The sequence below is a fragment of the Enhydra lutris genome, unplaced genomic scaffold (assembly GCF_002288905.1).
Source record: "Enhydra lutris kenyoni isolate GAN:26980312 unplaced genomic scaffold, ASM228890v2 scaffoldscaffold24, whole genome shotgun sequence".
Classification (NCBI taxonomy): domain Eukaryota; kingdom Metazoa; phylum Chordata; class Mammalia; order Carnivora; family Mustelidae; genus Enhydra; species Enhydra lutris.
In genome coordinates this window covers 10,624,712-10,646,347 of record NW_019154108.1, presented here as the reverse complement: position 1 = coordinate 10,646,347, position 21,636 = coordinate 10,624,712, and the positions used below count along the sequence as shown (strand labels likewise).

Here is a 21,636-nt window from a genome sequence, read left to right as displayed (position 1 = left end):
GCGGATTTGTACCTCATCTTCAAGTCTGGGGATCTTCTGCTGTATGTGGGGAGTGGGGGGGGTCTCATTCTCAGGTGCCTGGGACTGAGACACAGGGAAGGAATTCCTGCAAGAGCATCCTGGCTACACCTTTGCTGCCCCCCCCCCCCCCCCCCCCCCCCGCCCGCGCGCGGGGGGGCCCACCCCCAGCCCCGGGCCCGCGCTGCGCCCCCCCCCCCCCCCCCATGGGCCTGGTGACAGGGAGGAGCCCAGGGCCTTACACTCGCTGAGCCACTTGCTGGGGTCCAGCATCAAGTACTGCTTGGTGACCTCCAGCTCCTTCATCAGCCACTCGTACTTGGCCCGGACCTCCGCGATTCTCTGCTGGCGGTGTTCCAGAATCTTCAGTTTCGCGTTGAAGCCCGTGACCTCCTAGATGGCAGACGAGAAGGATGGAAGTGCGTGGACAGAGGGAGGAGGGGGCCCCAGCTTGGACGCGGGCCGCCTCCCACCTCTAGCCGGGAAGCTGGGGGGGGGCCCCAGGCCCTCCCGGCCGCGTCTGTGCCTTCTGCCCGAGCCCGATCACACGACCGCAGGGTAGGACTGTCACGGGCATTTCTTCCATTTAGGAGGTGGCTGGGGTTCCAAGCTGGAGCCAGACAAGCCCCCAGGACCAGCAGCTTCCCCGGGCTTTGAGCCTTCGGGACGCCTGGACAGAGAGGCTCAGAGCTCTGTGGCTGGGGCAGAGCCACTAACTCCCGCGCGCCCCAGAAGCCCGCGGCAAGTCTGCGTGGGTCTGAGCACACGGCCCGAGGTGCAGGCAGGTGCAGGGGCGGCCGCCCCCGAGTGGGGACCAGACGGCTCACCTTGCTGCCGCCCCCGCGTCGCCGCTGCAGCCGCTCCACGTCGTCGATTTCATAGACTTTGATCTCGAAAGGTTCCCCGAGGCCCCTCTGGGTGCTGCGCAGGGGGCCGTCCACCCAGCGTACCCCGCTGCTGCTAGCGGGTTTTCTTGCAGGGGACGGGGTGTCGAGGGACAGTGCTGGGATGAGCCTCCGTCTCTGAGAACCTAAGGACAGAACGAAGCCCAGAGTTTATCTCTTTGAGGATCGGTCTTTCCAAAGTACGTATTTTGTGATGCGCGTGCGGGGACGCACGGGCAGGTCTGTGGCAGGCCTGACCGTGGACTGTCTACCGCCTGGCTCAACAGTGACTCCCTTCATCTGCCTTTCCTGCTCCCCAGGCTTGTGCTCCCGATGCCTTGACCCACGGTGGCCTCCACCCCATCCCACGTGCTCCATCCACGCCCCCCGAGGCTGGATCGTAGCGCCTTCCCCACGTCTGAACGCTGTCCACGCTTCCACCGTGCAACCCCACTCGGGACTCGGTGGTTGGCCTCGGTCACCATCCACCTGCACGCCTCTCCTGCTCTTTTCCCGTTAGGGAACAGGCCTCCTCAATGCCGCTCGCCCCTCCCCACCACACTCGAGCCTGCGTGTCAGCGAGCTCCAAGAGCACAGAAGACAGGGGCTGATCGAGATTTAATAAAAGAAATCCCCCTGACTGTGGATCGTCGTAGAGAAAGGAAGTCCTATGACCACCAACATTCCTTATATTATCTGCGTTGTCTCCTGTGACGTGAGCATTGGAGAGACGGTGGTGGTGGCGCGCTACCCGGCCCCTCGCCTGGCTTCTCTGTGAGCCCGGCCACGTCTCCCGCTCTCCAGCTCAGTCTTATCGCCTCACCACACTCTGGCTAATCTCAGGCACTTTCCACCAACACGGGTCTCCAGGAAGGGGACCCAGAAGGTGAGCTTAATGACACTTGGCTGTTCCTCGTGCTACCCGTGCTACAAAACCCTCAGAGTTCAAGGTTACCCTCCTTGTGATCTATTCCTAATTCATTTTTCAACCAAAGCATTACAGTTTCCCAAATTCACAAGCAGGGCGATAACTGCCCCTCTCCCTGGCAGTTATAAGCGATAACTGCCCGTCTCCCCTGCAGGTTCAGACATCCCCAGGAATATCGGTACAACCCAGCCATCCAGCTAAGAGTTTCCTTCGTGGAGTAATATGGCTTCTCTGAAGCTGCTTTTGATTTATGCCACTCGCGTCTGACGCCAGCATGTCTCTTAATAACCACCTAAATAAGTGGGACAAGGTCACCTAACCTGCAAAGCGCTTACGTCCACTGCCACGTCCATCCTGGGGCTCCGAATCCCCGTCCGCTCCTCGCAGACATTGGATTCTGCTGGCGCTCAGTATCAGACCCATCTCTGGGCCCGAGCCTGGGGCTTTCCTATACCGGGGCCTCTGACAGCCTTGCCCAACAGGAGAGCCTCCGAGGACGGCTTTATGGATGGAGGCAGCCCTAGGCAACGGTGGGTACAGAACCTGCTGGCCGCTATCCACGCAGCTCTGTACCCCAGCACAACAGCCGAGCCCCAAAACCACAAGTCTCGAAGAAAGAGGAATGGAGGTAGAGAGAAAAGACTGGACTGGTCGGTAGGAGGCTCTCGACGAGAGTGGGGGAAAACATTCTACCCTCCTAACACCCGTGAGCATGCAGCTGACATCACAGTGACCCGGGTTCCGGGGCACGGCAGGGGTAGGTGGTAGGAGGAAGGTTGGCCAAGCAAGTACTGGAAAGGCCAACGGATTCGCCCCACCCCCACCCCTGCAGACTCTGGCTGGGATACACTTTCTTGCTATTTTTAGTGACTAATATCAGTGTGTTTTAATGCCCTGGGCCCTGAAAAGACCCACCCCATCTTTGACTTCCCAACAAGCCAGTAGCGCCAGTGCAGGAGGGTTGTGGTTTCCGAGGGCCCCACAGAAGGGCCCCAGACGGTGAAGGCCAGGTTGTGGGGGGCAGGGCCCTGCACCCCCCTCACACCAGTCAAGGCACAGACTGCACGCGGGGCTCTGCATCAGACGGCCTCAGTAAAAAATGTGCCCTTCGCTCAAGAACACGGAGGTGAAGTGTCTGTGGAGGCCCCTGGAGAGTGGAGCTGAGTCCCCCATAGCTCACACTGTCCTCGCTCCTTCTGTCTCCTCGTCTAGGCCTCTCCTGGTGCCAATTCCCCTCACCTGCTCCATGGCTACAGGGCCACCAGCTCTGACCTGGGGCCTCTCTTGTCCTCACCCATCAGAACTCCCTGTCCCTTGTCACCCCAAACTCCGCAAGTCAATGGCCTTTGTTATATTAATAAGTCTTTGAACTTTTTACTTGCCTTTTGATAGATTCCTGGAGGTGGAAGACATTCTCTGACAGCGTGCATTTGGGGCACCAGCGTGCTTGGTGTCCGAGTTAGTGTGCTGTGCGAGTGTGTGTGTGTGTCATGCTGGTGCACTGTGTGTGTATGCATGTGTGTGTGTCGTGCTAGTGCACTATGTGTGTGCAGGTGCACTGTGTGTGTGTGTCGTGCTGGTGCACTGTACGCGCGTGGACATGCATGCGTAGGCCGGGCACAATGCAGGCCCCGTGGTTGCGGTGCGCGCCCGACTCTCCGCCGTTAACGACACCAGCGCGCTCCATGCCACTGCGGGAGGGCGGCCGCAGGGTCTCAGGACCAGCAGTCCCATGTGTTGGTGTCCGCAGCCGCCAGGGCGCGAGCCTAGCGATGGTGACCCAGCCCTCGGAAGCGCGCGCGGCGGTCACCGAGGTGGGTCACCGAGCAGCACCCAGCCCTGGGGGCTGGGGGGGTGGGTGCGGGGACACGCGGAGGGCCCGGCGCCTACCTGAGTTGGAGCGCTTCTTCGGGGCTTTGAGGCTGCGGCAGCGGCCGCCCACGGAGCTGCTGTTGTCGCTCGTGGAGTCATGCGCCGACGAGGCGCTGCCGGTGGCCTCGCTGTCACGCAGCACGCTCTCGTAGCCGCTGCTGCCGCCGCTGTGGTAGAACAGGGCGGTCTTGCCCATGGCGGGCGGCAGCTCCCCGCTCAGCACGCTGCTGTTGTCGCTGCCGTGGCCGCTGCTGCAGCGGTGCGGCCGGCGGGGCGGCGTGACCTTGCTGTAGGGCGAGGGCAGCGGGGCCGCGGCGGGCCGCTCCTCGCCCGGCGCCCCCGCGCGCCCCTCGGTGCCCCGCGCGCCCGCGCCGCCCTGCAGCAGCTCGGAGATGCGCCCGTTAACGGCGCGCGGCGGGGGCTTGCAGGCGGGCCCCGCGCCCCGGCTGCGGCTCAGGGACTGCGTGGACCAGGAAGTGGGCTTGGCGCTGGCCGCCAGGCCCGGGCTCTGGCCCACCGACTGCGGCAGCGACTTGGTGGAGAAGCTGAGCGTCTTGGTGGTGGCGGTGGCCAGGCTGCGTGCCTTGGGGCTGGCCAGCAGGAGCTTGCTCACCGCCGAGATCGTGCACGGGCCGGCCTTGGGCGACGCGGCACCGGCGGCGGAGGCCGAGGAAGCAGCGGGGGGCGGTGCGGGACCCGGCGCGGCGGGCGAGGCCCCGGGGGCAGCGGCAGTGCGGCCTGGGCTCCTGCCTGTGCGGGGCATTGTGCTGTCCTTGCCCGCGTGCGACCGCCAGCTGCCCGCGCACAAGCTCTCCGCCCTCTCCAGCGACAGGCACTCGTAGTGGCTGACCGTGGCCCGGCCCAGGGAGTTGGTCCTGCTGGCCAGCTGCTCCAGCTTGGCACTGAAGAGCCTGCTGCTGCTGCTGGCCTCCTTCACCTTGCCGCCGGCCTCGTCCGCAAAGGGAGCCAGGAAGGGCACCGGGGGGTGCAAGGGGCTGCTGGTGCCGCTGCTGTGCTGCGGGCTGGCCCGGTTCTTCTGGTCCAGGCTGGACTTGCGGACCGGCGGCAGAGGGGGTGTCCCTTTGGGCCGAGCCAGGACACCATGCTTGGGCGACGCCACCTTCCTCTCCAGGGTTGCCTTGCACGGCGGCACGCCCAGCCCGTTGGTCTCCGCGGCGCAGTGGTAGAACAGGCTGCCCAGGTCCTCCTGTCTGCTGGCCTTCTGGAAAGCCCGGGGCAGGCTGCTGGACTTCAGGCTCCTGTTGGGGTGCACTGGGCTCTGGGCGGCCCCTCCAGGCAGGGCCGTCTCACAGCCATCCACAACCCTCCTCAAGTTGTCGCTCCCGGGCGAGGCAGACACTTCCCCGCTACTGCTACTCAGCCTGTCCCCGGGGCTGGCCTTCCTGTCCTGTTCTGCCCCAGCCTCAGGCTTCGGGGGGCCTGGGGCAGCTTCACCCCCAGTCCCCTCTTCGCTGGGATAGGCACTCTCTTTTTTGACCTCCTCTTCCCGTTTTAGCCAAGGGTCCTCAAATTTCATCTCCACCTTTGCGCCGGTCTCCCTGCTCTCCAGGGCCTGCACGGCTCCCGGCGCCGAGCTGAGCACGGGGGCGGTGGGCACCTCGGGCTCTTGGGCGGGCCGGGGGCTCACAGCGATGCAGGGATAGACTGTAATGTTGGTCTTCATGGGGATGTAGCCCTCGCAGCTGCCCAGATTTGCGGTGTTGGAGATGGTGACCGTGGCCTTGCCCAGCGTGGAGCCCTTGCAGCCCTTAATGGGGGCCGCCTTGCTGAAAGCGTCCTCGCCCGCGTCGGACAAGATGAGCAAATTGTCGGGCCCCACCTTGGGCTTCTCCCGGCACACCGCGGTGCCGTTTTGGAGGCTGCCGACGAGCTCCGAGGCCAGGGGCTCTGCCATGGCCTCCCCGGGCCCAAAGCAGGTCTGGGCGACGAAGCTGTGGCAGGACTGCTCGCCGTCGCTCATCTCGCTCAGCCAGGAGCTGATGGACGAACGTCGGCTCCCGGCCTGGCCCGCCTTCTCATCCAGGGTCCGCTTCGGGAGGGGCAGGAACTGCGTGATGCTGACCTCGGAGACGGGCGCCACGCCGGAGTAGCACTCCAGGTCCTCGCTGATGCTGCCGATGATGCTGACGGGCCGGGAGCCCGAGGCCAGGGCCTGCACGGAGCAGTCGCTGTTGAAGCTGATGATGCTGGTGGGGCGGCCGCCGTCCAGGACGCCGCTGATGGTCAGCTCCTCCACCAGCGTGAACACCAGCTCGTCCTCGCCGTTCAGCTCCAGCGGCTGCTGCACCGTCACCATCGTGGTGCTCAGGATCTCCTTCTTAGAATCCGGAGACATGGCGGCCGGAGGCTCATCCTCGCCAGGGCTCTCGGGGAACCCCTCGCTCCCGGCGGACATGGACTTCTTCAAAACCTGGGGGCTCATTCCGACCGGGGGGGTGCGCACCTCGGGCGGCAGCAGGGACTCACTGGAGACCGGGCCGGGATCCTTGCTCGGCGGAGGCAGGGGCGCGGGAGCCGGCAGGACGCCCTTCTGGGTGTAGACCTTGCACCTCTGGGAGGGAGAGCTGGCCGGCTTGTACTCGGAGGTCTTGGACAAGCTGGCGACGCCCAGCCGCGGGGAGCCCATGGGCCTGGGCTTGCCTTCCACGAAGCTGCAGGAGCTCAGGCTCTCTCGGCTGCTCTGCGGGCTGGACGTGCGGCTGCCGGAGATGCTCCTGGGCGAGGCCGGGGTGGGGCTTCCGGGCAGCGCGGGGCCGGGCGCCGGGCCAGGCGAATGCTTTCTCTGCATCTTGGAGGCGGGAGGGTCGGGGCCTTCTCGGTCGGTGCACGGGCCATCAGACCCATTATCTTCCTTATCAGACTCACAGAGCAGGTCCGCCCCGGCCGCCTGGCTCAACGGGGGCCCCTTGCCGGCCTGCTCTGCCCCGAACTGCACGGGCAGCTCTTCGAAAGGGAACTGACTGGGCTCTTCGCTGCCGTCGATGCAGCCCAGCCTCTCCTGCAGCTCCGCGAACGTGTTGCACTTCAGGCAGTCCCTTTCTGACTTGCTGCCCGCGGCCCTGCTGGCCTCCGCCGGCCGGCTGTCCCCCCGGGCCTTCTGTAGGGCCGGCACGATGGGGACGAAGTCCGGGGGGCCCTCGTTGTCTGTGAGCTCCTTGTCTGAGAGGGCCGTGCCGTTGGGCCCGATGTAGATGACCGTGTCGCAGGATTGCTCGCTGCTGGAGGAGTAGTCCGGCTCGCTGGGCAGCTGAGGGACGGGGAAGTCCGGGTCCACCGCGGCCCTGGCCTGGAAGGGCCGCAGCTGGGTGGGCCTGCGCATCCGGCCCTCTTCGCAGGAGCTCTCGCCGCCAGAGGAGCTCGACGTGTACTGTGGGTGAGAGGAGGGAGGTTAGCGGGGCCTCTCCAGAGACCGCCCTCCCCGCGAGCCCACAAGTGGACCCCATGCAGGCCCCCCCAGGCTGCCCCCAGTCGATCTCCCTGTGCTGGGCCATTTCTCGTGGTGCGCAGGCCAGTGGGCCCCGGCCTTGCACGCCACGGCCCCTCATTGGAAGAACAGCCCCTGTGTGGCCCGCCGGGCACAGAGCCTGCTCAGGAAAGGAAGTGACTGGCCAAGGCCCCGTCCGACATCTGAAAGGCTGAGGGGTCCCTGTCTTGGCAACTCTGCCCCCCAAAACGGAGAGATACAAAAAGGAGAGGAAGAGAGCTTCCCACTTCACCCGTTGGCTCGGTGACCACAACCATGATGGCTTTCTTTTTTTTTTTTTTTTTAAGATTTTATTTATTTATTTGACAGAGATCACAAGCAGGCAGAGGGGCAGGCAGAGAGAGAGGAGGAAGCAGGCTCCCCGCTGAGCAGAGAGCCCGATGTGGGGCTCGATCCCAGGACCCTGAGATCATGACCTGAGCTGAAGGCAGCGGCTTAACCCACTGAGCCACCCAGGCGCCCCCCATGATGGCTTTCTGACATGCTCTCGTCACACCCCCAGTGCTCTGGCTTTGCCTCCGAGAGCACAAGCTGGTCGTTCCCAGCAGACCCCGTGCGTCAGCCAGAGACCACTGGGTTCACACGGCAACACCCAGGGGCCTAGAAAGGATTCCCGGAAACGCAGGGGAAGTAAGTAGGGCCGTGTGAGCAGGGAGCGGACAAGCCCCTTCGGGCTCAACCGCCTGAGGGACACAGCCTTGACCTACGGGGGACCAGGGTGGGGAGACAGATGCGGAGTATTTCTCAGCCACCCCCAATTCTTCACCGCCAAGGAGCAGCCGTCCCTCCGAACTGTCTCAGAGAGGGCCCAGCGCTCCTGGGTAGGGGCCAGGCTGGATGACCGGCGGCCGTCGGGGGGAAGGGACGTTGCTGGCCTGACAGCCGTCCTGCTCAGAGTGGCTGCTAGACGACGTGGGCAGCACCGCACACCCCTGCCCCCAGGGCTCGGGGGTTAGAAAGACTGACCCGCTCCGGGGTCGGGCTCCAAAAACGCCTTCCTCCGCTGCACCCCGCTCCCCGGGAGTGCCTTACCTTCGTTTTCTTCTTCTTCATCCTCAAGACCCTGGAGGCGATCTGGATGGTGGACAGGGTTTCGGCGTAGCTGCCAGCGGCGGCCGAGATGTGGGCGATCATGGTGGTGCGGCAGTTCACGTTCCCCAGGGACTCGCGCAGCAGCATGGTGAGCTTGCTGTCCCTGCGGGCGGAGCGAGGAGGGCCGCGTTAGCACGCCAGGCCGCAGGGCAGGGCCTCGGGCCGCCACGTGGCTCTTCTTGTTGCGGGCGGTGGGTTTTTCCCCCCCATTTTTAAAAAACGGCATATGAATGAGCCTCATCTTTTTGCACGGGGCTATTTGTAGCTCCAACCCCAAGGACGGAGTCCGTGCAGGTCACCTCTCGTCTGTGCTGTCCTGCTGCCAGGGGTAGACCCGTGTGTCCGCGTGCACGGGACATTGTGCCTAGTGGGACCTGGGGACAGGAACGAGCGGAAGGAGGACAGAATGGCTCTGTGGCTGGCGGCCGGCAGGCTGCCCACACGACCCCTCACGCCAGCAGTCCCCACGGCGGAAGGCAGCCTGCCAGCCACGAGCCTGCGCGGAGGAGCCGAGTGCTTGCAACGTACGCGGCTGGTTTGCACGGGGCTGCAGACCCTGTATTACCGTGGTCTGTCTCTCTCGTGTTTGCACACGGCGGGCATGCAGGAAAAGGTGTATGGATTCCTGATCACAACGCAGACATGGCCCCACGCACTCAGCCGGCCAGCCACGGAATGCGGAACTTTCTAGAAAGCCCTCCTCTGGATGACTCTGCAGGTGCCATGTGGGACCAGGGCCCCGAGGGGTGATAATGAGGCCCGGGAGTTCACAGATGGTGTTTCCAGGCTCTTCAAAAACTGACCTGGAGGAATGGCTCCTGTTTTTCCATTCCTGCCCTCGTCCCAGCTCTCTCCCTGCCTTGCTTTTGCAGTCAAATGCTCTACCACTGAGCTATACCCCCCCTGCCTTGCTTTTGAACGGCTTCTGCTTACATCGTCATCAGCGCTCACCCCTCAGCTGCCGCCAGATGTCATTTCTGCCCCAGAACCTTCCCTGAGCCTGAGGGCAGAGGCAGCCTCTGTGTTTCCCATGTCCTGTGTGCATAGCTGTGCATCGTGCTTGTGGCACCAGGTGCAAGGGGCCTGTCCCCCCACCCATGTCCCCACCGGGCTCTCTGCCAGCTATCCCCGCTGAGCTCCCTGGAAAGGGGTCGTCCAGCTTGGCAGACCCGGGGTGAGACCAGGCTGCTGTCAGCAGAGATTAGGCCGTGGACACGGGAAAACCATTTCACACATGACCTGCGGCAGGCCTTTAGGGAGGAAGACCGTGGTGGACAAGCCGCTGTTTGCCTTTCCACCTGGAACCAATTAAGGTGTGTGTTCGGGAGGCTGGGCTCACTGTGGCTCAGTTACAGGGCAATTTAAAAAAAAACATCGGGGTTTCCTCTTGAGCGAAATTGTCAGTGATAAAAGTTGTGCAAGCAGAGTGTTCTGGGCAGAGTGTTTCAGTCCCTCAAACTCGTAGGTTGAACCCTAACCCCCAGGGTGATGCCATTAGGGGGTGGAGACTTCGGGAGGTGACCGGTCATGAGGCTGGCACCTTCATGAACGGGAATGAGGCTCTATTGAGGGGAACTTGGGGGAGCTCCCAGGCCCCCGTCGCAGAGAACCAGGAAACCTCTCTCACGGGACACAAGATCTGCCGTTGCCTTGTTGGACTTTTCCAGAACGGAGAGAAATAAAGGTCTGTGGTTTCAGCCGCCCCCCGCCAGCACCCCCATCTGTGATATTCTGTTCTAGCCGCCTTGATGGACTAGGACAGGTAAGGGGGGTTATGCAGGAGGACCCAGGCCCAGCGGCCCACACTTCATTTCCAGCAGATGCGGCACTGGTGCTGATGGCCGCACAGGAAGTCTGGGGCCACCCCCGGCAGACACGCTGAGCCGAGACACGGCACTGGGGCAAGTCCCGGGCTTTGTCTTCCCCATGGCTTCGAGTGGAAGACTGATCCCGTTAGGGTGAAGCTGTGACCCTTTCGGTCCGTTCATTCTGACTGTTCGTGGCAGTCGTGTTCGTCTAAGTCTCCGTGAACGCCGAAGTCGTGAACGCTGTCCGGGAGGGCACCCACCGACGGAGCAGTCTGTGACCCTGTTCCAGGTATCCCTCCTTAAAGACAGCGGATTTGATATGCCTTTCTTACAAATAATGAATTATATGACCCTCTCTTTATAATAAAACACTAGCCGAGAGGGTGCAACATTTTTCTGACTCTGGGTAACACGAACATAAACGTCTTCAGCTTTCAGTCTAACGAGATTGTCCACTGAGCTTTTTTGTTTTTTTAAAGAATTTTACTGCTCCTCTCATGGATCCACAAATAAAGCCATTTTTCCCATATCTTTGTCACATGCTTTAGAGGATCTCTTAAACTTTCCGGAGCCTGATGTGTAGATCGCTGAATGCCCTCTTCCTTTCTCTGGATGAAGCCTAGTGTTGACTCATTAACGTTGAACTCAGGCCAACAGTACCGTAAGTCATAACTGGAACCAAGCTTCTCTACAAATGTAGAGAAACCTTCTTAAACCAGGGAACACTGGACACCCCCACAGTCCTGTGCTGGGGGCCAAGGGAAATAGTGAAACCACCAACAAAAAGCATGTAAACAGGGGCGCCTGGGTGGCTCAGTTGTTAAGTGTCTGCCTTCAGCTCAGATCAGGATCCCAGGGTTCTGGGATCGAGTACCACTTCTGTCTCTGCCTGTTTCTCATGAATAAAAATCTTTACCAAAAAATGCACACAAATACAAACAACGCTGGCGTGGGGCTCTGAAGCCTCATGTTAATGCTTGTTAATCAGGGGCAGACTGCGGAGGACACATTCCACTCGCTTCCCCGTGTGGCCGCGTATGAGTCCTCAGGCAAAAGGGCCAGAATCAAGAGGACGTGGTCCCACCAAACTGTTTGCCTGGTGCATTTCCACACTATTCCCCGTTCATGAGTCAATCACAGGGCTTTTTTCTTCCCCAAGTCCATGTTGTTGGAAGAAGCCAGGGCATGTGTGTTGCTTGGCAACCGGCATTTTAGCTCTCCTCGAGGAAAGCCAGTAAAACCACGAGCAAGGCTCCTTCACGCAGGCCTCTCCAGACGCTCAGACATCTTATGGGAATGAAAAATGGTGGCTATAAAGCTTTGGGTTTTTTTCCACCTCGTGATGATCTTTTAACTTGGAACAAAGACAGTTAAGTTGGGGAGGGAAGGTGAAAGAAGGGGCAGGGCGCTAAAGGCTGAAAACGGTAGATTTCGCTCAGTGTCTCTGGTAGGAAAATATTCAAGAGTTTCTAGGGCAAAAGCAGAGATTCGATCCACGTCTCTGCATCGGGGCTGAGGCAAGAGGAAGAGAAATGCACAGGTGCGGAGCTAGCGGCCTCCGAGCCCAGGGCCAGTCTGAAGGAGGGATTGAGGGACTGGGGGGCCACGTGGTAGGGGTCCTGGCTGGGCAGGACAGCTGGGGCACGGGGGGACTGGTGACAGCAGAGCCGACTGGGGTCTGGGGAAGGACCGTGCCCCTCTTTGAAGCAGCCATGTTCTATACGCACATACTCTACCTCCCTCCCAACCCAAATGGCACGTCTTTTAAAATTTTTGGAAAAATGTCTTGCTTTTTAGATCAAGTCAACTTTTTCTTAGACCCAGCAAGAATGGAATCCTGACAAATGTTCATAGTGCTAATGCTAAAAGAGCACGATGAGCATGAACTTGGGCTGACAAACCGGGGCCTGGAGGCCAAAGCTGGCCCACCACCTGCTTTTGTAAATAAAGTTTTATTGGGACACAGCCACGCCTATTAACATACTGGTTCTGGCTGGTCTGGTGCCACAACAACAGAGCTGGGTGGTTTTGCGACAGAGCCTGTGTGGCCCACAAAGCCACAGATGTTTACTATCTGAACCTTTATGAAGAAAGGTGTTTGTCTTCCCCTGTGTCCTAGAGTCACGACATAGCGTGTTCTCATCCCAGACGCAGTGCCCAAGAGTCACCAACGAGCACGAAAGTGGGTGATGATTTCCTTGCTTTAGATCGCCTCTTGCCAAACAGAAACTGGCAGAGAAGCAAATCCTGATCTTTAGAATCGCTCGAGCACTGGGACACAGCTACAGGCAACTGCCCAGATCCCCTCCTACGGCTCACAGATGCTGAGCCTGTCCTCCCGAGGGGGCTGGGAGGCTGCGCACACTCATTCACTCACGTCTGCAGTGGCTCGTTCCAGAAGCACATGTCAAGCCTGTGCCACCTGGACACATGGTGCAGGAACAGTGTGGGGACAAGGGACGAGGTTGGGCTCCCTGAGCCGGTTACCCGGCGAGCACACACACGGGTGAACACACATGATATCATTTGTTAAAGCCAACGGCACAACATCTAACACTGCATGTGATAAGTAAAGACCCCTCTGAGGCTGAAGGCTGTCCCCACTGTCACTGTAACTTCTTGACTTCTAGAAACGCCCTCACCTCCACAGTCTGTCTCGTGGGCTGGGGTTCTCCTACTTGGCTGACATTTATTTGCCCCAAACACTCCATAAAACTCTGAACTCCTTTTGGAAAGGGTGGTTTGGAATCCGCAGTGCGTTGTTTACGGACCCTTCGGGGAGGAAACCATCTCAAACCCTCCCAGCTGGTGAGACAGTTCAGGGTTCCGCTGAAATACAAGCTGTCCGTGTCACCCGGCGGTGCTGGCCAGGTCACTGAGTCCAAAAAAGAACCTTCCGTTCATAAGCAGCGTGAAGTAGCCTTTTCCAGAAAGGCAGCGATGAAACCCTGGAGGTACCAAGTCCTGGGAACCGAGTCCTTGTGCAGGAGACAGAGGGGGTAGCTCTGAATCACCACGATGGGGAGCCCACCCATAGCTCCACAGGACGGCCCTCCCTTTGGCCCTGCTTCTCACGAGCCAGTCTGCAGATAACCACTCCTGCTGCATTCTAGAAACCAACCCGCTTTCTACCCGCTTTCTCCGGAAACTGCTGGAACGTGCCGTAGAGCCTGAGGTAGGCAGCTTGACGTTCTGGACAAGAACCATGAGAGTTCTGAGCCCACAGTCCTGGCCCCAGGGCCCTGCTTCTACCCACCAACCCCTAGGAGGAAAGAGGACAGTGAAAAGAAAGAAGGAATGGAAAGAAAAAGAAGACAAAAGGTACATCATGAACTCGACCTAGTTTTGGCCCCTCAAATGGTACTCTACGCTCTCTCTCCCACCGCCTCCTTCCTAGTCACACCCCATTGGTCTGTGAACGTCTTTCCCTACTGTCACCCAAGGGGTCACTGGCAAATCCTGAATTCAGCCCAAGTACTGGGGATCAGGGTCACTCTGGGTGAGGACAATTCTCGTCCTATCTTCTAGGTCCCAAGCAGATGCCTTTGTGACACCGTTGAGCTGATAGACTGAAACACACAAAAAAACCCCTTCCCTCGAGTTTATTGTAAGGGATGTGGTGGCTCCCTTCTCATGATTGTTCGCAGACACGCGCACTTTGGGAGAAGACTTTGTACACCTTCTCTTTAGGGAAACCGTCTTGGCGGCATGCCCCTCGAGGGTGCCAACATTTCAGGGCGTGAATGATCTGGTTCTGGTTGCTACAAAAGAGCCAAAAGCTTGGTACGAGCCATGCTAGCCTAAGGGCATTTTTGCAAGGAGTTATGTGAAGTTAGAGCCTTTGGATGTGGTTCCCTTTGTGCTGCCTGATGACAGAGGCGGGTCGTGGGACGCTGGGGAGCTGGGTACGCAATAAGGCAAACTGGGCAGAGACACAGCCCTCAGCCGGGACCAGGACTCTGGCACCTGCACGTGTGTCAGAGATGCCTCTAGAAGCAACAGCATTTAGCTGTGTGAGAGGTGGTGACTTCACTTCCCTCGCTGGGGGACAGCTTAGAGAAGAACCCTCCAGGGAGCCACCCAGTGCCTTAGGACCAGCCTAGGGGACCCAACCAACATGGCACCTGGTCTGGGACCTGCAGTTGGTGGAGGGCCTGAAACCAGAACCCCAGAGAGTGGACAAGATTAACCAAATTGTTCGCTCATAGGGTTAGACATTGTGGAACCCTGAGGGCCAAACGGCACCGTGTTGGAAGGTCTCTGACACAGGTAAGACACGGAGAGATGGGGGGTGCGCCTGGGGGGGCTCACTCAGTGGAGCATCCAACTCTTGGTTTCAGCTCAGGTGGTGATCTCAGGGTCATGGGATCGAGCCTGTGTTGGGCTGCACACTCAGCAGGGAATCTGCCTGAGGATTCTGTCTCTCCCACTACCTTTCCACCTTCTTGTGTGCGCTCTCTAAAATAAATCTTTTTAAGAAATACATGAGAGTGGGGCACCTGGGTGGCTCAGTTGGTTAAGCATCTGCCTTTGGCTCAGGTCATGATCCCAGGGTCTTGGAATCGTGCCCCATGTTGGGCTCCCTGCTCACTGGAGAGCCTGCTTCTCCATCTCCCTCTGTCTGCCACTCTGCCTACTTGTGCTCTATCTCTCTGTCAAATAAATAAATAAAATCTTAGAAAAAAAATACACAGGAGAGAGGCCATCCAGCCTACCCAGGGCTGGCACCATGTGGCTCTAGACCTTTGGTAGCAGTGTCCAATGAGAGGCAGGAACGAAAAGATGGTGCCCTGCAGGGGCCTGCCATTCTAAGTATGACGAGCCACGTGACAGGCATTCCTGACAATGGGACATTGGAAAACGTCTGGATGGAAAGCCAGTTCATGCCAGCTAAAGGGTTTGCGTTGCACGTATGGGTTGGGGCCAATGAAACCTGCTTTATGACTAATGGTTTACCACCATACACACAGGAAGACGAAACCCAAGGGATTCTGGGCTGCACACATCCATTTGACCCTGGATATCAGTGTTCCATTTCTCTGAATAAGATAAATTTCACATTAATTCCACCTGCTTCATGAGAAAGACCAAACAGTGAATAGTCTGGACAGAATATTTTAAGAGAAGTATGTGATGCAGCTTATACTGAGTTTATAGCTATCAGGAGGTTTCCAGTTAAAATCCTAGCTAATGTGCTTCAAACTCATTTAATAAGACATACTCATGGGGCGCCTGGGTCACTCAGTCGGTTATTCGTCCGGCTTTTGATTTCAGCCCAGGTCATGATCTCAGGGTCGTGAGATCGAGCCCCGCATTGGGCCCTGAGCTCAGTGGGGGAGTCTGCTTGAGATTCTCTCTCTCTGCCCCTCCCCCACTCTCCTCCTCTCACTCTCTTTCTCTCTCAAATAAAATCCTTTTCAAAAAAGACAGATAAAAATAAATAAATAAATAAAGACATACTTATGATTAAACTGATCCTAACACAGGGGTTCACTTTCAGAACCTAAATGCATTCCATGAAAAATTTTTTTTTTTTACATTATTCATTTTTAAACAACCCAAGCCTCCTCATTTAGAGCAAGGAAAAACTTCCATCTGGTCTACGTTGCTGACGGTTGAGAATTAGTAGACTCTGAATTGCTCTAGATATTCTTGGTTCTGCTCAGGAAAATGTACATTCATTCTGAGGCCCCAGACACACAGGGATGACATACGATATTTTATAGGTAATTCATATGATGAGCATCATAGGCTAGAGATTCCAGGAGACGATTCTGAGTCAGGCTGAACAATATTTTTAGAAGCACAGAGTATCAGAGTTGAAAGGATTCTCAGAGGTCGCTGTACTTTCTGGAAAAAAATTGCCACTGTAGCAGGTGATCTGCTCTCTGCCAGAAGATTTTTAATGACTGAGAACTTACCAACTCCCAGGGCAGCCTGTGTGATACTTTGGAAGAGCCTCAATTGTCAGAAAGCTCTTTCTTATACTGAACTTACCCCTTCCATGGGCACTCACAGTAGTCTAGGGGCAACACAGGGTAAGAACAGACCTGTGCATACAACAATCCTTCACATTTTAAAAGACATTTGTCGTATCCTCCCTTGAAGGTTCTCTTGCTTGGGAACATTCCGCATTCCTTCCGTTGCTCCTCAGATATCTGTTTGGTCGTCCAAGCTCATCCTCAGCCCTCTTCCACTACCACGAAGCCCAGCACCTCCTCTCTGCTCAGAGTTCTTGTGTAGTGAAGAACATGGCTTTGCCCAAAGAGGTCTAGCCTTTGCCCTCAGCCTCCGGGTGGTAATCTATGTCATATCTGTCAGGAGGGGCTCTGTTTAGGGCAGGGACTGGCTACACCAGATCAGAGGGCCACACCTGACTGTCTTAGGGTGGGGGCTGGCCACACCACAAAGACCAACCGTGTGATTTTGGTCAGAGACCTTGGGCCGTGCCGTATCAGTCGCAGACTGAGTGTGACCATGTGGGAAATCAATCAATCAATCAATCATGCCTACGTCATGTAGCCCCAGTAAAAACTCTGCATGCCAAAGCTCAAATGAGCGTTCTGGGTGGCAATACTGGTGTGTACTGTCACCCACGGACACTGGGAGGGTAGCCCACTGTGACTGCATGGGATAGGACAACCAAAGCTTCATGCATGGAACCCTATGCCCCTCTTCCTTGGGCTAGTTTTAATCTCTGTCCTTTCTCTGTAATGAATCACAACTGTGAGTACCTTCAGCTAGTCTGGGAGTCCTCCTTAGTGAATTACCAAACTCAAAGATGGTTTCGGGAAAACTTCATATTTGCCATTGGTGTCAGAAGTGGGAGTGCCTTGTGGAAACTCTTTTAACTTTGCAGACAGACTCTACAGAAGTCTGGGGCCAGCTTGGCAGTCTGAGAACTGTGCCCTCAAGCCCCATGGTGTGACCAACGCCAACTCACTCTTTTCAACAAGATTCTGAGAACCTTGAGGGTAGGAGCTGTGCTTTTATTTTGATCTTTTTATTTGGACCTTTCTTTACAGTAACTTGGATAATGTTGATGACCTATGAGCTCTAGGACAGAAGGGGAGAGATCCTGTTTTTTTTGTTTTGTTTTGTTTTGTTTTACTTTTAGCATGACCAGGAGCTAAGAATACCATCATCACTTTGACAAAAAAATAAGACAAAACAAAAACTAAAAACAATAGCCCAGAAGGCAAATTAGTAGACCTTACAGACAAATAGGAAGTAGGCCCAAAGGTTCCCCCTGAATTCACAGATTGCCAAAAGTTATATATGCTAATGAGGCTTAAGATGCTATCAAGAGATGCTTAATGAGTCAATGATGAGAGTCTCTGTACTTACTAGACATGCAGACAGATCTGTGATGGATGCTCGCTCATTATTTAACCCAACTGCAGGACCAGATTAGGAGCAATAATGTTTCTATCATTTACTGCAGTTTGGTTTTTTTAAGATTTTATTTATTTGAGAGAGAGAGCGAGCGTGCACACTGGAAAGAGCAAGCATGAGTGGGGGGCAGAGGGAGAAGGAGAAGCAGGCTCCATGCTCGGCAGGACTTGGGGCTCAATCCCAGGACCCCAGGATCATGACTTGAGCCACCTAGGCACCCCATGAAGTTTCACTACCTTTGTAAAATTCATTTGGCCTCACAAGTGATGGAAGCAGCCCAAGTGTCCATCGATCGATGAACAGATAAAGAAGACGTGGTCTCTGTATATGGTGGAATATTATTCAGCCCTAAAAGGAATGAAATCTTGCCATTTGCAACCATACAGGTGGAGCTGGAGAGAATAATGCTACGTGAAATAAGTCAAACGGAAAGAGAAAGACCATACGATTTCACGCATCTGTGGAATTTAAGAAACAAAACAAACTTGGAAAGAAAAAAGGAGACAAACCAAGAGACAAACTCTTAACTCTAGAGAACACCCTGATGGTCGCCAGAGTGGGGTGGGGGTGGGGGGATGGGAGAAACAAGTGATGCGGACGAAGGACACACCTGTCATGATGAGGACTGGGTGCTGTGTGGAAGTGTGAAGTCACACATTGTACACCTGAAACCACAGAACCCTGTATGTTCACTAGAAAAAAATTCCATTGGCCTCAGCCATTATTAGTCACCGATGCTTAGCTATTTCTATAGTCCAGTCACGTTCCACAGAGCCACAACAGCCGTGGAGGACAGCTTTACTGGGGCAGGGATGAGGGAACATCTCAATTATGTGGCATTATAACTATTTACACATCTGCTGGGTAAACATGAGCTCACTGTTCTGTGTAGAAACTTAGCCCTTCTTCAAGAGCAGACCACCCTCAGGTTTGCGAGCACGCCTTAATTCCAAGGTCAGTGATCTCCATGGGCATCCAAAAGGGGGTCAGGCACCAATGGATGGCAGAGATGGTGGCAAGAGTCATGCTGCCATGGTGACCAAGAGCCGCTCCTGCTGCCCGCTCACTCCTGTCCTTCTCCGTGGGTTTTTCTTTTTTTTTTTTCCCCTCCAAAGGATTTTTAAAGAATTCTCAAAAAGAGAGGAAACCGACATTACAAAGGGCATTCTTGACCTGATGGAGTCCTACTCTTGCCTGGTGCTTTCTCTCAGATCTTTGCCACAGCCTTCCTGCTACACCATTCCCCACTTTCTGCGTCACCTTAGCAATACACCAACCCTTTAAGAATGTCCCCATGCTCTTCCACAAGTTCTGATGTTTGTTTCAAGTAGGGAGCGTGCAGTATGGCATGCCTATGTGGCGTTTTGATGGCGCCTCTTTCCAGAGCTCAGCCCGTGACTTCCCTTCGGGGCTGACATTTGAAGTGTGTATACTCTGGGCTTTGAGAATCTGCAAGTGTGCTTAGAATTTTATCAAAAGAAATATGTTTAGCAAGAAATGGCAGGGAAGCCTCTGGAAGGGATTCACCATCTTTCTTGACCAATCTCTCTAAGCAAAACCCTGAGATGACAGAGCAGCGTGGGTCCTGGGTGAATTAGGGACTTTTATTCTCCAGCCCAGGAAACCCAGGTGAGACCCTCTCGTGCCACATTCCTTGGAAAGGCTAGAAAGAGGTCGAATGGCATTAGCGAAAGGGTCTGGGCTTAATGCTAACACTGGGTTATAATTATGACCGTCTCCAGCCTCCAAAGTTCAATTTAGCCAGTTTCATGCTTGTTCTCTCTCAGAATAAACACAGGAAATGCAAATCCAAGCCCCGAGCAGTCATATCATTTGCATTCCCTTGACTGTGTGCTGATCTCATGCACACAAAAGACAGGGAAGTCTACTCTCGCTCTAGCCAATCGGACTGCTCATTGGTGGGCACTGCTGGGTCGCAGGACAGCCTCCCAAGAAAGCAGACATAAGCTGGCTTGTTATTTGAGAATATCACTCCGTTAGAAAGGATTCAGCCCAGTTCTCGGGAGGGTGGGTGAGAAGATCAAATGTGTCCCCTCCCATGATATCGAGCTCCCATCGCTCCCTGGGCCGTGGGTTTGCCTTCAAGTCACCATTGTGGATCTCCAAACAGGATTCTGACTGTTATGGTCAACACAAGTCATTCACCGCCCTCTCCTTCCATCCCTGCCGCCTGGTTCCTGACCATTGGCCTTGCCAAGACTCAGCGGGGGGACAATGAAGATGGCCACAGGGGGAAGGGGAAGCACTAGTGCCACAAAATCCATGATTCACCAAGATGGGGGATGTGGGCACATGCCCGTTCAGGTGCAGACGGGCATGACCGTGGCTCCAATCCATTGGTTGTTTCATTGACCCACGGTCTGCAAGGCCTCCTCCTCATCATGTGAAGGGTGACGGTGAAGGCGATTTGGTGGTTTTGGATCTGGAGCTGGACAGAGTGAAGAGGACGCTGGGAAATTGTCTAGATGCCTCCCAGCAGGTGGACTCTGGCCATCCCACTACCCATAGCTCCTTGAGCAAGTGTGGACTTTGTCCTCTCCTGCACTAAGTCCATCCCAGGAGCTCGGCCTGGAATGCTGTTTACTTTGATCCTACGGAAATTCTTCCGCAGCCAGCTCCATTCACTAACCCACTAGTCATCTACCCGCCCCCCCCCCCAAAAAACATAAATAAAGGAAAGGAAATGTCTGACTGTCCTAGCAACTCCCAGGGACTTCATGTCCTTGGAAATCACCTGCCTTTCTTACCCTTCTTTTTTATTGTAGCCAAATACACACAACATGAAATTTACTATTTTAGTCCTTTCAAGTATCCAGTGGAGCTGAATACTATTCCCACGCCTGGACGTACCACAGTCTGCTTTCTGTTCACCTCCTGAAGACACTTAGAGAGTTTGCATCTGTGGGTTATTGTGCAGAATGCCGCTGGGAACGAGTATCTGTTCAAGTAGCTGCTTTCCATGCTTCTGAGTATATACCGAGGAGTGGAATCATGCCATAATACAGCAATTCTCGTTTTAATGTGCAGAGGAACTGCCGACGGTCTTCGGCGTGTTGCAAAGTTCACAATCCCACCAGCTGTGCATGAGGCTGCCGATCTTGCCGCATCGTTGCCAACGTTTATTTCTGCTTCTTGAATCACAGCCCTCCCCACGCATGTGAGGTGGCATTTCACGGTGATTTTGTTTGCATTTCTCCGGTGGCTAAGCGTGCAGAATGTCTTTTTGTGTGCTTGTCGGCCATCTGTGTGTCTTCTCTGCAAAATCGTCTGTGCGGGTCCTCTGCCTATTTGTGAAGCCGAATTGCCTTTTTACTGTTGTTGTTGAATGGGAGGAATTCTTTATATATTCTGGGCAGGAATCCTATACTAGAAATAGGATCTACAAAGACTTGCTCTCATTCTGTGGGGTTTCAATCGCTGGATAGTGTCCTTCAATGCACAGAGTTTTTGAGCAACACTCCAACATTCTTAGATTTTAGCTCACATTTTGCGGTCCTTGGGGTTCAAAAACCTTCCAGTGTTGCTTTTCCTGTGACAGGCCTGCTAATAAGAGTGACCAGACATTGCCTGTGGGATTTTGTGACGATCTTTGTCCAATATGGTTCTTGTTACTCACAGACCACTACCCGGGAACCAGCCGGGGAGAACTTGAAAGACTGTTGTGAAATGCATGTGGCAGACTGCCTGGGGATAAACTTCTTTTGAAATCACATAAAACCAACTTTCAGGAGATGATGGGGGCAACTCTGCTAGGATGCCTTCCAGGTATCAAATGTGGCTTAAAGAAAAGCAACCCCACAGTCCTCACAAAATGTACCAGCAGGATTGGCTCTTGGCACCAGAAGCAGGGCATAGTAATTGGAAGGAATTAAAAGGAAATTAAGTTTGAGAATGGTTTCCATTACTGGTGCATGTCTGAAAAAAAGATGTTACACTCAGGCCACAATGCAAACGTTTAATAATTTGAGAGAGAGTCTGTGAAATTTTAACGGGGAATGACATGAAAAAATTGCACATTTCTTGAAAAATAATGAACGAAGCTGATTCGAGGTTTCCAGTGATAATTATTTTGTTTGGAAAGAAAGGCCATTATGGCACGACCGTTATATCTTT

The 21,636-nt window shown here is 55.6% G+C and overlaps 1 protein-coding gene across 1 annotated transcript in view; it reads right to left on the bottom strand.

Annotated features, from left to right (window-relative positions):
* Positions 1 to 21,636, bottom strand: part of LOC111150862 (kinesin family member 26B) — a 433,341-nt gene that overhangs the window by 8,672 nt on the left and 403,033 nt on the right. Inside the window, exons 11-14 of the mRNA XM_022508503.1 lie at positions 8,240 to 8,402; positions 3,721 to 7,090; positions 846 to 1,048; positions 261 to 411 (exon numbers count right to left, since the gene is read on the bottom strand). Coding sequence (XP_022364211.1) covers positions 261 to 411; positions 846 to 1,048; positions 3,721 to 7,090; positions 8,240 to 8,402 — 3,887 coding nt within the window. The remainder of the gene's footprint in view (positions 1 to 260; positions 412 to 845; positions 1,049 to 3,720; positions 7,091 to 8,239; positions 8,403 to 21,636) is intronic.